This window comes from Castanea sativa, chromosome 9, assembly GCF_040712315.1.
Source record: "Castanea sativa cultivar Marrone di Chiusa Pesio chromosome 9, ASM4071231v1".
Lineage (NCBI taxonomy): Eukaryota > Viridiplantae > Streptophyta > Magnoliopsida > Fagales > Fagaceae > Castanea > Castanea sativa.
In genome coordinates, this window is record NC_134021.1 from 10,091,158 (window position 1) to 10,109,254 (window position 18,097).

The following is an 18,097-nucleotide window of genomic DNA, read 5'->3' on the forward strand; positions in this document are numbered from 1 at the left end:
ATAGATTACACATGAGTCACCTATCAAGGTCAAGCTAATTGGATCTTTAATTCTTTATAAGTTCAGCTAGGGACAATGAAAATCGTGAAAAAAAGCACCAAGATCAAGCTTGGCCCTTCAATAAGTGGGGACCAAATTTCATAAAGTTCAACTAGGGACAATGAACACCGTAAAAAACAAGGGAATCTTATGAGACTGTCTTGGTCTCATATAATTGACTCCTTATACATAAGTTCCATGTGTTTTGAAATGTGGTCTTATAAAATTGTTTTTTGAGAAACCTTTTTTTCTAGAAATTTCATATACAATATGTGGTCAAGAACACGACATAACACACAACATAACACAACCTCATGTTTTTGTTGCAAATTGTCGTAATAACAAAACTTTTGATAGGCTAAGAATGTATTGACCCCTTGTAATGAATTAATTGATTAATTAACTAAGTTTATTAATTAATCAAATTAACATGCAATGTACGTGGCAGCACAAACAAATTACCAACTAAAAAAAAAATGAAGCGAAAAATAAAGTTGACAAGGTGATTTGTTTTCGAATGGGGAAAACCTCCAAAGCAAAAACTCCACCGGGTGATTTTAAGGTCACCACTCCCAAGAATTCACTATTATCACAACAAGCAGTTACAAGTAAAGGAATCCTAATACCTTATATCAACCTACAGTTGAACCCTTACCCCAATACCTAATTGGACTTATTCTATAGTGACAATCTCTCTTTCTAATGCACGGCCAGTACTTAACTAACCAATAGATGCGCGGATCCCAATACGTGACTTAATCACAAACTTGAGAAGGATGTTGACTGCAAAGTTCGATTACGAAGTTGCTTGGTCACAAAACCTTACGGTGTACAAACACAGCAACTTCTTCAAGAAGAACTAGGACAAACTAAGTTTCTGGTCACAATTTGCATGAACAACACTTTGCTTCACACTTGTGCAACTGTGCTCCTCGTGACAGTCTTTAAAATAATCATTATATATGTTTAGGGTTGTGAGAAAAAAAGAAGCCTAAACACATACTTACGGATTGGAATGAAATCAGAACTGAAAATCTGATTTTCATAATTCTCGATAAATACCCTATCTGTCTAGCAGCTGTCGAGTTTCGGGCTTAGATAGCTTTTTAAATCTTGATAGATACTAGCTGTCAAGTTTTAAAAACCAGCACTTCATCACTTGATTCTTGGACAGATTTGAATGGCCGTAACACTTGAACTTGAAACCTTGTTCCTTGAAGTATTAAACACATCCTAGATCTACCTAATTACAAGTAAAGTGCGTTTTGTCAAAGGATTAACCAATACATGATGACATATGTTCCTAACATGAATCACATATGTCCTAACAACTTCAATCCCAAAATTCATAATATAGTTATTGGTTTTCAAAAGAATAATTAGGATTATTTATTCTTTTTCATTATATTTATTTTATATAAAGTTGTACTCGAAATATTTTTTAAAACAAATAACCACATAAAGAAGAAAAGATTAACAGCAAGACAATTTTCCTCAATCTAAAAGAGAACAAAATGACAAATTTTACTCTGTTTTACATAGTGATGCTAGCCAAAGCATTAGCGTTTTTGCTTTGACTATGTTGCATGATCCAATTTGCAACGAAAATTAACATTAAACTAGTCGCTAACCCATGCGATACATGGAAAAGCTATTAACTTTGAAAAAATGATGAAATATTTAATTTATATACTTTTCCATAGTTTAGAAGTGTTGTCTAATATTGAACATTATTAAGTTGCAAGTGCATAGTTACCGAAACCTATAAAGTAATTTACAATTCTTCAATTAATAAAGCAAAACTCCCAATAGTTTTTTTTTTTGAGTAACCGAAACTCCCAATAGTTATATACACACACCAACACACACTCAAAACTAATATAAACTGCAAATATATAAACAAAGACCATGGTATGAGGAAGACACACCAAATTTTAAATTCGAGTAGCACTATGACTTTCTCGTAGTAATAACAATATAGACAATTCAAAACATGGAACAATATCAAAATTATAATACTTAATTTCATTATCTTTTATGTTGAATCCAAACAAATAATTAATTGAAATTAATCCAAACAAATAATTAATCAACAAAAAATCATAGCTTTTAATAAGAAAACAAAAAATCACATGAACCTAAATAAAAAGCATTTAAGGTGAAGAATCAAGATTAACCTTTTGAGACAGAAATACCAAAAACCCTAAGACTTAAAACTTCAAAATTTATAGAATTCCTAAATTCTACTTCAAAACCAAACCAAATTCAACAAATTTTTATATAACATACCAAATAAAAATTGATCGTTCCATAGGCTGGAAGACATAGGTTACATCATTGATTTTTCTCCAAAAAAATAGAGATGCTTTATTTGCCATGTACAATAAAAAAAATAATTAGTAGAAATTTCAATCTAAAAACCAAACCCACGAAAACAATGTCAATATAAATATGGAGATTAACCCAAATACTCAAAAGAAAATCAATTCTAAACATAATAAAATAATAGAATAGAAAGAAAATCTCAAGCACATATGAAAGCAAATAAAAAATTCGACATAAAAAATAAAATTCATTAATAACAATATAAACAAATATCCACATATGTTGAATTGAAATTTTATTAATAATATCAATATAAAAAAATTCAACATAAAATTGATTAATTAAAGAAGAAAGTTGAATCATATTGCTTGTGTGGTTTTTTTTTTTTTTTTTTTTTTAACATTAGTCTTTGTTTTTTTTTTTTTTTTTTTTTTTTAAAAATCCTAAAGTGAAGTTAAGTTTAGGGTTTAAAGGTGGTAATTCCTAAGGTTTTGAGGAGAGAAAAGAGACTCCTAACAGGAGTTCTTCTCTCTTTTTCTTCTTAATCCTGACTGTTTTTTTTTTTTGTTACATGAGTCTATCTCTTTTTTTTAGAATCTTAAAATGAAGTTAAGTTTAGGGTTTTGAGGTGATAATTGTTAAGACTTTGAGGAGGGCAGGTTAGGACTCTCTTTCTCTCTTTTTCTTAATCTAACATGAGTCCTTTTTTTTTTTAGTCCTATTTTCAAAGTAAGTCTCTTTTTATCTTTGTTTTTTTTGGAGTCCTATCAGAATTTTTATTTTTATATAGATTATCAAGGTTTGAGTTTGAGTTTGAATTTAATTTATACTTATTAGAGAGATAGAGTTTCATTCCTTGTTAAGTTTGGACTAAACAAAAATAATTTTATTTAAATAAAATGATAATTTTATTTAAATATTGTGCTGACGTGAAAAATTGTGAGAGTTTCAAAAGTTTTGATTATATATATATATATAGAATAATTCAAAGTAAATGATAATTGAAAGTAAGGCGGTAGAATCAACCAATCAGTTGTATATCAAAATAATTCAAAGTATTGAAAACAGAAGTGTTTATTGAATGTACTTCAAAACACTTACAGTAGTAGTAGTTACAAGATTACAATGATCAACAGGGATAGTAGTATAAGGCTTGAAAGCTAGTCCTGATTCTAGTTACAAGCTTTGTATAATCAGTGAGATATTCTTAACTAAGGGAAGTCCTAGAGAGAGTTCTAAAGGAAATCCTAGAAGAGAATTTTGAGTTTTCAATAAGGGACAACCCCCTTTAAATAAGCAAATAAAGCAGTGAATAGTACAAAGTGAATAGTGACATTTTTACTATTCATATCCGGAAGGAATCAAGTCGGCTTTTGGGGCCGAAAGAGGTTTGGCTGGTAGTGCCAAAAGTAGTCAATAAAGAGATCATGGCAGCAGCAGTAAATACTTTTACCCTTGGGTGAATATTGAAATATCATTAGCCATTGTGCAGGTCAGACAAACATGGGGATCAACAAGCTCCTAAATCAAGAGTATTTTCATCATATTCTTCACCATGCCCAAACCAATCTTTCGAATAAGGTTGGGGGTAAGGGAGATGAAGGACTTTCAGCAATAGAACCTTCTTCGTTAGAATTTCTGTTTTCTGCCTCCTTTTCTTCCTCAATCTTTTTCTTGAGAAGGACATATAAATCATCTTTACTCAAATTATCAATATCTAAGGCCTGTGAAGTAGAGGGAGCCTTGGAAGTAGTTTGGGCGCTAGAGAGTAGATGCTAGGGAGGCGGTCTTCGGTAAACATTGTCCAATATTTGTGAAATGTAACCAAACTTGTCCCACCATTTAATATACCAATGTCTAGTAAGAATATCTCCTTCTTTCTCATATTGCCATTTTAGAATCCAGGGGACTTTGAAACGTTTAACAAAGTGGAGAAGGGCAGAGAATTTAGCATTATGAGCATTTACCTTAAAGCCTTGTTTAAAAAAATTGAAACAGTCAACAAGAGGTTTGGGGAAAATATCAATATCAGGACCAAATTGATTCCACCAACGAGTGAACCAAAGAGGTAAATCAACATTGGCATCAAATTCTTTGTCAAAGTTAATAAACCATGAATGAGTCATTGTTTCATTCTGGTGAAGCATGAATCTGAACCAAGCGTCAATATAATCATGGTATGAATATGGGATAGGGTGCTTGGGGAGTCTTTTTGTTGAGGTAGGGGAATGTCCCCAACTAGCTTCAGTAGTAATGTTTTTCAAGTAAACACTGTGGTAAATAATTTTGGTTTTATCATGTAAATCAAAAATAGTATTGATAACAATGGAATTCTCTTGGCGTAAAATGTCAGAATAATATTCTAGTTTTTTACCACCATGCTCGGCAATCCAGTGAAACATTGGAGGGAAATAGGTTTTTGCAATCTGGAGAGGATTCTTGATTGCAGCTCGGTTTGGTTCAACAAAAAACAAGTTTTGGGAATATTGTTTTTTAACATATTGGGAAGCATTGGGTTTTCTTGGATAAATAGTTCGAACTGGCTAGTTAACAAGGGGTCAAAGCATAAAGATCATAGGCAGAAGCCAGAACAGAGGAGTAATTAGGTTTAGGAATTGTTCCTAAGGGGGTAAAACGGTTAAAAATTTCTCCAGGGGAGACAGGTTCTTTTTAAACAATTTGGTTGGGTGTTGCCGCAGGATTCTTATCCTTGGATCCTTTACTTGCCATTGTGGCACTGCAGGAATTCACAAGTAAGAAAATCAGGAATAGAGTTTTGAGAACCTTTAATATATTCAATATTAAAATAAAAAAACCCTTAAAATAGCTTGCCATCTGGCAAAAATATGTTTGGAAGCAATATTTTCAACATCTTTTTCAATAATATATTTTGCACTTTTGCAATTAATTCGTAATAGAAATTTTTGGTTCAACAAATCACTTTGAAATTTTGAAATGCACAATACAATAGCTAAAATTTCTTTCTTTATAGTACTATAATTTAGTTGTGCAGTGTTTTAGACTCCAGAGTAGAAGTGAACAATTTGTTCGGATGAGTCAGGTGAAACTCTTTGTTTCAGAATACCTCCAAAACCAATGTCAGAGGCATCGGTTTCAACAATTTTGAAGGCATTAACTGTTGGAATACCAAGACAAGGCAAAGTTTTAACATGAGATTTGATCTGTTTAACAAGAGAAGTATGAATATCAGTCCAAGGAGGAGGATTACTTTGTAACCGATCAAAAAGTGGTTTACATTGTTTCCTCAGATTTTTGTAAAAATCAGCAACATAGTTTAAGGAACCAAGAAATCTTTGAAGTTGGGTTTTATCAATAATTTCATCAGGGAATTTGTCTGCAAATTGAATAGCTCTATCAATAGGACGAATCTGTCCTTCAAAAATATCATAACTAAGAAATCTTACTTTGGTTTGAAACAATTTGATTTTCTTGGCAGAGATAACAAGACCACTTCGTTTGATAGTGTGTAGAAACAAGTACAAATGTTTCCAGTGTTCATCAATAGAGTTGGAGAAGATCAATACATCATCTATGTAAACAATAGTAAAATGGCTGAAACAATTGAAGATATCATTCATGATATTTTGGAATTCACTTGGAGCATTTTTTAGGCCAAAAGGCATAACATTCCACTCAAAGTGACCAAAGGGTGTGGTAAAAGTAGTCTTGTACCTATCCTTCTCGTTAATTTGGACTTGCCAAAATCCAGATTTCATATCAAATTTGGAAAATATCACAGCATTACTTAGTCTATGAACTAGATCATTCTTATTAGGAATAGAGTATCTAATCCATTCTAAGACTTTGTTCATAGGCTTGTAGTTAATCACTAGGCGAGGGGTTCCTCTCTCAATCTCAGCATTTTTCTGGACATAAAAAGCAGCACAAGACCAAGGAGATTTGCTATTCCTGATCAATTTTTTCTTCAACAAATCATTAATCTCAGTTTTACAAAATTCAACAGTTTCAGCATTCATTTGAATGGGACGGGCTTTAGTTGGAATGTTTTTTTCATTGAAATCTTTAACTTAAGGCAAGTCAATAATATGTTTTTTCCTATACCAAAAAGCATTAGGAAGTTTAGAACAAACATCACTCATCAATATTTTGTTAAAATTATCAATTTTGGATTGTAGTATTCTATTAGAAAGTTGTTCAATAATTTTTTTTGTATCTAACTTCTTGTTGAAGGAAGTTAAGGTGTTTAACTTTAGCATGGACCAGATTAAAAGCATTGTCATGGGTTTCATATTTTGAACAAAATTTGAATTTTACTTTTGTCCAAAAGGATCAGTAGTAATTCCATCATCTTCAGTAAGAAAAGGGTATAAAGGATTAGTAAAAGGCAAACCAAGAATTACTTTATCAGTCATATTTTCAACAAGCACAGAGGAAATTTTAAAGCAAACATTATCATGGCAAACATGAGCATTATTCAATTCATATTTGATTTTCATTTTTGTTCCATTGGCATAAACCAATCTCTCAGTAGATTTTTCAAAATATTTAGAAGGAATCAGTCCTTCTTGAATACAATTAACATCAGCATCAGAATCAATCATAGCAACAACATCAAAAGCATAATCATGAGCAACAATGATTTTGACTTTAGTGTACCATTTGGGCAGCATATGTTTAACAAGAGACAGTTGATTGTCAATCAAATTAATCAAGACTTTGTCAAAAACACTACCAGAAGGAGAAGCTTGTTGATCGGATTCATCTCCGTCTTCTTGCTCATCATTATCAGATTGGTGTTTATCTATATTTTTATCAATTTTCAGAACTAACAATTCTTTTTTTAGATGATCATTATCATGTTTAATAGTTTTTACATCATTTTTTTGAATTATTTCTTGTTTAACATTTTTTATTTCATATTGAAGATCATTAACAGTTATTTCTTTGGATTTATTTTTATTAAATCTTTTCAAAGTTTCTTCAAAACGTATCGTAGATTTAGGTTTTTGAACCTTTTCATCTTTTGTTAAGTTTTTTATAAACTTGTCAAGATATTCTTTTTGTAAATTGGGGTCTTCAACTTTGCTTATTAATGTTAATAATAAATCATCGCTTTCTTTACTTTTAGTTAACATTATAACAGATTTTATCACATTACAACAAGAATCTCTACAACCAAGTTTAATATTGGGAGATTTAGAAATATCACTACAAGAGCGATAATAAGAATCAAACGAGGAGAAATCCTCTTCAAAAGAATCAGTTGAAGTAGCAGATTCAAGAATCTAAAATAGTTCATGTTGATCACTATCATTAATTTTTAACATGTTCAGCTTATTTTTCAATTTACCAGGTTTTTGGTTATAGTCTTTATTGAAATGACCAAATTTGCCACAGTTAAAGCATTTACTTTTACCTGATCTTTGTTTATCATGTTTTCTAAAAGCAAATTTCTTTTTATCATAAAAATCATTGGGTTTAACAAAGTGGGTTCTGTATCTTTTATGCTTTTTATGGGAATAACTTTTATAAACCTTATCATGTTTACTTTTTCCTTTTTGCCTGGAAGGGGCAATAGGAGGTAAACTATATTGTTCACAGAAATTACCCATTTCATATTTAGTTTTTTTCTTATCTTTTAATTGTTGTTTTAACCATTTTTCATCATTACACATATTGATTCCAAGTTTTTAATAGTGCTGAAAATATCACCATAAGTTAAATTATCAAAATTAATAGAATCATTTTTACCAATTAATTCATTTTTTACCTTATGAGCAAAGATAGGAGGTAGACCATCAATAAACCTCTCTTTCCAATAAGGCTTCGTAGAGTCTTTTCTAAGCATGACTCTGGAGGTAAACACATCTTGGTACCATCTGTAATCAGACATAGTAGGACATCTCAAATTATTCAGATAATCAGATATTCCAGACGAAATATTAGAAGGAGTATCAACAAAATGTTTAAGAATGGTGTAAACCAAAGTATTAACACCATCAGGGACACCACGGTTAATATTTTCATCAAAAATGGGCATACCATCAGTATCTCTTTTAACAGCATGTTCAATGGATTATCTGGATTCTTCTGTGAGATGTGAATCCCACCAACCTCGAAGAAAACCAGTAAAATCAGATGCAAGCAAATCAACAATATTAAGGTGATCAAGATTATCATGATTGTTCATGTATGCAATACCAACCATAGACATATGAGCCATTTTGTTTATAATTTCTTGTTCAGACAAACCATCAATATTCCACTCATAAAGTTTTTCAGCAGAAACAGAAAATTGAGTTTGAAAAGATCTTTCTTCAAACTGCAAATCAGGAGGAGTAGGTTTGGAATACCAATTTTTTGTAAAAGATGTGGGATTGGGTTTTCCAAAAAAATCTTTTAATTTCAGGTAAACTTAAACCATCATCAAAAGCATTTTTTAAAGAATTAGAAGATAATGAGTCAGAATTTGTGTCTTCATCAGAAACAATTTCTTTCTCATTTCTTGAAATAGCACAAGCAGTGCTTCTAGAAGTAGAAGTTTGCTTGGTTTTAACTTTTAAATCAGCAAGCATTTTTTCAATTTTTTCAACAGTTGATCCTTGAGAGGCAACTAAATCAAAAGTCTTAGTTTGAGAAGTTTTAAAGTCAATATTTTTTCTTTGACTGGGTAAATCAATCAAAGGTTTCTCAAACTTTGAAACATCAGTTTTTTCAACAGTTTTTTCTTTAATACGGTCAAGTTGTTGACCAATAATGTGCAAAGATTCATTAGTAAAATTGTTTTGTTCAATAATGGCAAAAACAGGAGTTTTATCATTAGCAATTTTGAAAGGGGAGGCTTTTACCTCGGTGCTTTCTTTATTATTTGAACAGGTGATCAAAACAGTTTCAAGAGGTGGATGACTAGACCGGACAATAATCTTCTCTTTTTTAACAAAAGTGGATTTTCTTATTACGTTCAAGTAATTAGTGTGAACTTCATTTCTTGAAACATAATAATTTTCTAGATAATCAAAAAACAAAATATGTTGTTTTAGCAAATTCATTTTTTCTCTCCATTTCCTTTTGATTCTGTCTTTCTCAGACTGAGCAAAAGTACTTTGGTAATATTTTCTTTTATCACGGTTTGCTTTAGAAAAGAATTCATTACTTAAAGCAACCATATCAATTTGAAAAGCAGGGATTTTAAAATTCATATCCATCATATTAATCACACGTAATTGATTTTCAAAATTAAGGTTTTCAATAGGTGGAAAATTAGATCCAGAAGGAGCATTAGATTTAGCATCTTCTTCTTCTTTGTTAATATCAAAAGGAAATTCAGGTTTTGTTGAATAATAAGTATTGCTAACTTGGGAATTATTGCTAGCAACTCCTTTTAGCCTTAAATCAAGTTTATCAAAATTCTTTTCCAAAAATTTATCAACATCAGAATTTCTTTTAACAAAACTTTCAGATCCAGCAAATGATTTTCTTCCTTCATTGATTCTTAAAGGTTTGTTATTAGGAAAACATTTGGTATCATCAAAAAATATTTTAACAGTTCCATTAGTATATTGAGCAATTTTAGTAAGATCAAGTTCATCAAAAACAGGTTTAACAGGTGGTGCTATTTGTTCCGAAGTCCATTCTCTGGGAAGAGTAATATCTTGTCATTGAATCATTTTAGGGACTTTGATCTTAGCATCAGGGGTGGAACATTGAATCAACATGGTTTTTCCAACAGGATCACGTCCTCTAGCTCAAGGAGTTAGCTGGGAATCAAGCAGTCTATAAAAGATACGGTAAATAAGAGTAAAAGGTCTACTACCATCATCCATATCATAACCAAATGTCAATATGTTCAAAGTTAAAGCTTTAATAATACTAGGATCATCCAAAGCAAGAGCAAGATTAGGATAACAATCAAACTAAACAGGACCATCATACAAAGAAGCAGTAATCATACCAAGAATGCTATCATTAAATTTCTTAAATCTAGCATCACGTAAACACATAAGCACAGAAGCATCAATTCCTTTTTTGGTTAAAGGTTTAACAGCAACTTGAACCAAACCAATGCGTAAATATTTAAGATTTTTCTTGGACAAAAACTCATTAATATTTTTCTTGGAAAATAAACAACATTTTTCATGAGTTTTGGAAATAGAAAAGGTTTGTTCAACAGTTCTAGCTCTATATTCAGAGAAAATACTTTTTTCAGTCCAATTTAGATCATAAACAGTTTTAGTAGAAATCTTAGGGATATTCCATTTTCTAAAATCTGGGTACTCACTTTCTCCAACAGTGAGGTCTTCTTCATTCACAATATCAGGAGGACAACCAGTCCTAGAGCTAACAGAGGAGTCGGATCTCCACATCCTATCGATATCTATCTTAGTTATAACACTCATGTTTTTCTCACAACCGTTGCATTTCGTAACACATATCGTAATCAACTGTATACCTCTCATGCCCTCACGCTCTCTTGGCTTCACGGGCCTTACTATTCAGTTCTCAGAATTCACTTTACGACTACGGTGGCGCCAACGACGGTAAGATCGACACAACAACGAAGTATCACAAGGTCAGGCAGACACAGACAGAATATAAAAGACACAACAACACTATTGGCCAAGGAAAGAATGGCTCTGATACCATAAAGGGGGAAGGACTACAGCGCAGAAGGCGGAAGCACAACAGATAACAGATATATAGAATAATTCAAAGTAAATGATAATTGAAAGTAAGGCGGTAGAACCAGCCAAGCAGTTGTATATCAAAATAATCTAAAGTATTGAAAACAGAACTGTTTATTGAATGTACTTCAAAAAAAAAAAAAAAACACACACACACACACACACACACACACACACACATATATATATATATAGATGAGGGGATGTCAAAAATGATCCATCCTGCCTAACCCGTTTTGCTTTGCTTCGCTTAGTGCAAATTTCCCACCTATTATCTATATTATATATATAACTTAATCATAGCTATAATATATATATATATATATTTTATAACCAGTTTCAAACATTTGTCTCTTCTTTTTTTAGTTTCTCATAGTCATCATTTCCCTTTATCTCATTAATGTTAGAGTCATCTAATTAAGATTAGTAAAATATCTCCAACTCATCTTGCACAAGTTTTTCTCTCCTCGAAGAAGAGATGGGGCGGGGCTAGGGCAACCATGATCCAACCGTGTATCACCTCTTTGCCATCTAAATGTTTTATCATGATCTTCCATTAAATGTTTTATTAGTGATCTAAGATCATGATTCATGATCATCTAAGCAATCCACAAATTTTTTACGTCTTATATTTATTGAGATTAATTTGATTATCTTTCTCTTTACCCTTTTATGTTTTAAGCATAGTCTTAAAGTAAATAAAAATTAATATTGTAGAGAGGGAAAATTTCTGACCTATCATAAGCTGACACATCATACTACCAAATTCACAAAGTATGACCAATTACAAAGCGTTACGTACTGCTATTAGATTTTGCTATCACCATTCAGAAACCAACAAAAATTTGCCAAGTGTCGTTGAAATAGAGACACAAAAAGCATGCAAAAACCAATCACACATCAGCACATGTAAGCAATGACATAAACAGCCCAACGTGTGTAAGCAATGACATAAGCAGCCCAGCGTGTGTAAGCAATGACACAGGTAGTCCAATCGGATGCTGACATGTGTCACCTTGAAAATCAAAACATTTAAGCCAATCAAAAGATGCCACGTGTCTTGGAGAAAAAGTCTTAAAGCTCCTTCAATTAAATTGTGACACATGTCACCAATCGAACTTTGCCACATGTTGCTCACCCACCCCCAAACTCATATAAATAGAAGCCTTCATAAGGCATTTCTACACACCAAGACATCTTGGGAGAGATCTTGGAAGACACCGACACATCTTGGAAGAGACCAAGACACCAACACATCTTGGAAGACATCTTGGAAGACACCAAGATTCAGAAGTACAAAAGCTCTGCTATAATCAAGCCTTAAAGTCTCTAGGAACTTCAAGAACTTCAACCTTCAAATAAGAAGAACATTCGAAACAGAATCATCCAAACTACTTGCCTACATCTCATAGTTCACTGGAATCAAGCTCAAAAGCCTTCAGAAACTTCAAGAAACCACAAATCAGTAAAGCTCTACGGATTCAAGCCTCTAAAATCCTGAAAAACTTCCTTCACAAACCTTCAAAGACGAAGAACAAGTGAAGAACACAAAAAACGTGAAGAAGAAAGAATTTCTAACAAGCTCATAGCTAGAGATTCGTTATAATTTTGTTTCAAACATCTTCGATCCATTCTTCAGCCAAATTGAAGGATATTCGTTGTTCAAATCAAAATCACATTACCATAATTTCAATCAACAAATATTTCAAGGAGATCGAATTAGAGGATCACTATTTTGTAACTTCAGAGAATTGTACCACACATTCAACAATACAAATCCGCATTTGTGAAATTATTTTACTTATTTGACTTTATTTCAAACTCGAAATTTAGTCGTCCTACAAATATCTATATTAAAATTAATTTTTTTATGATTTAGATTAAATATTATAAAATTAAAAATATGTCTAATATAAGGACATTTAAAATTTTAAATAATACATTACTCTATACAACTGTCAAAACTTTGAAATAAAAATGTTTTGGTTGTGGATGGCCGATGGCCTTGCATTGTATATAGTTACAGTACATTAATTCCTTGCGTTTTATGTTTGCCAGCACAAGAAGAAGTTAGAGAACTAAAAATTCCCAAATAAAGATATGGCACCTGCCACTATTTAGTGTACTTCTCTTTCAATTAACAGACAATTGCATATTAGTTTACATGAATAATGGAATGTAAAGTGCATATTATAGGCAAAATGATTCTTTCAAAATGACAAATATTTAGCACTTTTGGAGAAAGTGTACAATTCTTTTATCTAAAATCTACACTTTACTTTTCATAAACTAATAATTTTCCTTTAATTAACATTTCGATTTTTTTTATCAAAACAATAGTAATATTTCAATAATGTTAATAATATTGTGGAGAAATTGTCTTAATATCTACTTTGACAATTTGACATTGTTGTGGAGTTTCACGATGATTTGATTGATGACTTTTGAGGCTAAAACAATTTTGTACGTATTGATCGCTGAATGATGATATGAGAACCATAAGATATTTTGTTCAATTTGACGCTGACATAAACTCAATTAATTAATAGAACACACCTAAAAGCCTGGGATTTCAACCATTTTCCCATCTTGCACAAATGAACTATAATATTATTGGTGGGTGACATTACTTATCCCTGTAGAGTGATATATTATTAATCAGTTTTCAATTACAGTACAATATTGATTTGTTTAGATTATACGTGCCTTGATTACATTATTAATTGATCAACAAAACATAAGCAAGCTGCTTTTTATAATTGGATTTTGTTAACAGATACCTTTAAGTACCCTATTTAAGAAATAGTTTTAAAATTTTTTAATAAAAAATAAAAATAAATAACTGATTTTTTTTACTACTTTTTTACATATTTCATAAAAATAATATCAAAAAATTTCTTAAATAGTTTGTTAAAATGCCCAAGTCGACGGAGATAATGCCATAGCCAGTCTTTGTCCTAGATGGTGGGCTAGTAATGGTAAATGCCCATGTTCATGAAGATCAATGTCCCCTAACCAATGTGAACCGTACTTGTAGCATAATGAAATTCTCATTAACAACGTTCTCTTTCACGCGAAGTCCACAATACAATAGGGTCCTCAAGGTGGTTGGGCATATCACATCCAATCCTATTTATTGTTTTAAGTTTCCAATCATAAGGATGTACAATATGTCAAATGTACTTTTTACTTTATCAAAAACATTATGGATTCTTATCCCAAAAAAAAAAAAAAATATATATATATATATATATATATATATATATATATATATATATATATATGTGTGTGTGTGTGTGTGTATTATGGATTTGAAGTTGGGTATATTGCGAATCTTTAGGAAAAGTGAACTATCATCGTTTGAGTATCAATGAGGTTAACTTGAAAGGAAAAACAAAACTAAATGGACACACCTTTTACTTTATCAATAATATTGGGGATTAGAAGTTGGGTATACTGTTAATTATAAAGAAAAGTGAACTGCCATCGTTTTAAAGTATCAATGAGGTTAACTTGAAGGGGAAAAACAAAACTAAATGGACACAAATGAACGGTGTGTTTGGATGAAGGAGGAGAGAATGAGAGTAGAGGGGAGAGATTGAGGGGTGTTTAATTAACATTGTTTGAATTTTTTATTTTAAGGGAAGGGGAAGGGATTTGAGGGGATTTGGGCTTTGGAGGGATAAGAATTGAGATACTCCTTCAAACTCTTTATTTTTAAGTCCTCAAATGGATTTTGGAAGGAGAGGAAAGGGGAGGGATTCTTCTTGTTATTAAAAAAAAATTGCAATTTCACTTTTATGATATCAATTTATATCTATTTCTTTAAATAAAACAAATGAGTAGGATGATTGTCAATTTATATAATGTATTATCATCTTCTCTCCTTTCACATTATAATTTTTAAAACATTCAAATAAGAAAATGGATAACTATTTCCCTTCTCTCTCTTCTACTTCCTCGGTACCCCTAATATCGTCTACTCTCTCCTCCCCCTCTAAACTTCCAAACGCACATAGATAGGGAGCTCTTTTTATGATAGGGATTTGACTATACATATACAGGGGTTAGCAGTTATATCAATTAATTGTTCCATGAGTTAGGGAATATAAATTTGGTGCATGGACCCTAAAACATTTGGGTATTTGACTATACTTTTAAATTCTCCCTTAAAAGTTACCATAACTTTTAAGTGGAGTTTCTGGTGCGTCTTTACGTTAAAACTCCATTACCTCTTTCTTATGCGTGTGTGTTTTTCTCAAAATAATAATAATAATTTTTGCAATGAGGATTTGGCTTGGGAAAAAGGTTTCTCTCCAAACTAGTTTGAAGAGAAACCCTTCAAATGCCTTCTATATCTTTTTATTGAATGTGAATTTTGAAAACCTAATAATTAGATTGTATGTTCTTATTATATTCTCCATACTTAGAAAATTTAAAAAAAAATCAATAATTATGTGATCAATGACTTGTTTAAATTTCAAGTTTTTGTAGTAAAAAATTATGCATAAAAATAATTTTATTGGTCGAATAATAAATAACATTCAATTTGAATAAAATTTAGCATTTATGTGAAGATAACTTATAATTTAGAGGGCTTCTTTCCTTGTCCCGTTGGGTTGTGGAAATTTACAAAACTTGGACTCGGTATTGTTCAATATGGGCCACAAAGTATGGTCTATGAAGACATGATGCTTAGACTATACCTACATATTTTGCGGGGCTCAGAGTTGGGTTGGGGCCCAGGACCTAGAATATTACGAGGTTAGAAGACCGTGGGCCCAGTCTTTGGCAGCCCAATAATCTGGACCACAAAATGAAACTGATAAATGCCATTGTAACACAAGCCTTTGTTATGTTTTTTTTTTTTTTTCAACTACCACTAAAATTGGCGTGTGAGTTTAACAAAATAAAAATAAAAAATAAAAAACATTTTTTTTAGAAAATTGTGTTGCTCTCTTTAAAAAAAAATTATTATAAAAAGATCTTTATTATGGCACAAAGTCAACTTATGTCCAATTACACAGTAAAACTGCGACTTTAAACTTGAAGTCACAGTTTCTATTATTTATAGAGATGATGTGTATTATGTGTGCGTCAAGGGATGTGCATTAGACATTTCTCTTTGCCATAATATCATTATTGCATTTCAAAGATTGAATGATCTAGGATCAAAGTACAAAATGTATGTAACTCTTTTTTTTTTCTTTTTCTTTTTTTCAGATAATAAAACGTAAACACTATATGTGCTCCATCATGATTCCATGAATAAGACAAAGATACAGATTTGTCCACCCATATTTACATCTATTATGTACATATTTCAGAGATCAATTGATACCACTTAGTACCACAAGAGATAGGCTTGCCCGATATAATTTTTTCTCAAAATCTCACACTTTTTTCCATCCCATGAATTTCAAAACCTTAAACTTCTGAAAAGCAATAACAAAAAAACTAATACAAAAATTAGAGGAACATGACTCTACCTATCAATGAAAGGAGTAATCTTGATAACCAGGCCAGGGAAAACATCATCTGGGTCATGAATATGTGGATTCTCTTCAACAATAAATGGATCCCCACATTTTTCACTAATAGTGTGCAGAGTCTCTCCTTCACCAACCACATAAATTTCATCGCATGGCTTGTTGAATTGCATTTGTACCATCCGAACAGCAAACTCACTTTCACTCGATTCACAGCAGCTCAAAACCAGCATTATTGCCAAGAACAAAGCAGTGTACCCAGAAATCCTCTCAGCCAATGCAGTTGATGAACTAACACACGCCATGACCAATTTTGTAGCACAAAATTATGTAAATTTGATAGGTTTTTCTTTTGGCTAGGCAAAGCTTTTCTTTTATGGTATGTGCTATGAAGTTTTTGGTTGCTTGTAGAGGGTTATAGACTTATATAAGTGAAGAAGTTCCTTTCTTTTGGTAGTTGGAGTGGTTGCAAAATTATGCAAATCCTTGGCGGGAGTTGAAACGGTTCACTCAGTGTGGTAGGTGATATCTGTCAGGGAGGAAGACTTAAAATGAGAGGAGAAAGAGTTGGTTTAACTGCTTTATTTTATGAATATTGGTCTTGTTTGACTTAACTTATTCTTTATGCTATGGCTCGCTTTTATTGAACAAGTGTTTCTAACATAATTATTTTCAACATAATTGCAGTTGCATGTGTGTTGATACAGGAACATTTAGTCATTAACATATATATATGACAAATGTAAGAATAGTCAATAGGGGAAGATTACAAGTCATATACTCAATTATATATTTATATAAGCTCTTATTCCAAAGTGATATCATTTGCTGGTGAGGGAAGTGAAATATTAAGGAGATGGAGTATTTGACATTATAATAACATATTGAGCTAAGGCAATACGCATCATGTGTCTTTTATTTTATGCTAGAATATGGACACAAGCAACACGCAAGTTAATTCCCAAAAAGTGTAAGATGATTAATCCTACAATAAATTTTACAATATTTTTCATAAAGTAATTGTAATTGGTGCATAACAAAAATAATACCAACAATGATTCTATATAAAAGTAATTTTGCATTTATTACAATTTATCATGTCAACAAGTAATGATGACACCGCTATTAATTATCCCATCTCAAGTAAGTATTGACATATCGTCTATTATTTCTTAAATAACACATTAGAGGATGAGAATAAAACCTTTCACCCTCATGAGAATATTGAAGATGGACTCAAATTCAACCCAATGAAGTTGTCCACGATGACTTATTCAAATGATTGAAGTTGTAACTCGTTAGGTGTTGTTGTATTTCTTGACTTAGAACCTGATAATGGATATGATTTTTATAAATAAGATTGGGATTTTAATTGTGTTCTAAATAAAAACTACCATTTTTTATTGAGTTTATTTTTATTGGATCCATATTCAACTTGGCGTAGGTCACATAATCCCTTGTTCAGTAATTCCAAATATTAGATTATGCTACCCCTAACTTTAAAGATGTGCTTAAAAGAAAACACATAAAAATATAAGAGAAAGAAAAATTGCATCAAACAATTCTTTAGAACTGTAATTG

The 18,097-nt window shown here is 31.4% G+C and overlaps 1 protein-coding gene across 1 annotated transcript; it reads right to left on the reverse strand.

Annotated features, from left to right (window-relative positions):
* Nucleotides 1–16,159: 16,159 nt before the first annotated feature.
* On the reverse strand, nt 16,160–17,020 carry LOC142611264 (uncharacterized). Its single transcript, XM_075783338.1, has one exon. It carries the CDS (start codon nt 16,819–16,821, stop codon nt 16,513–16,515), a length of 309 nt encoding a protein of 102 aa, XP_075639453.1. The 5' UTR covers nt 16,822–17,020; the 3' UTR covers nt 16,160–16,512.
* Between the last annotated feature and the right edge of the window lie 1,077 nt (nt 17,021–18,097).

Bases quoted from the DNA above. Each gene is read 5' to 3' on its own strand.
- LOC142611264 (XM_075783338.1), bottom strand. From the start codon at position 16,821: ATGGCGTGTGTTAGTTCATCAACTGCATTGGCTGAGAGGATTTCTGGG.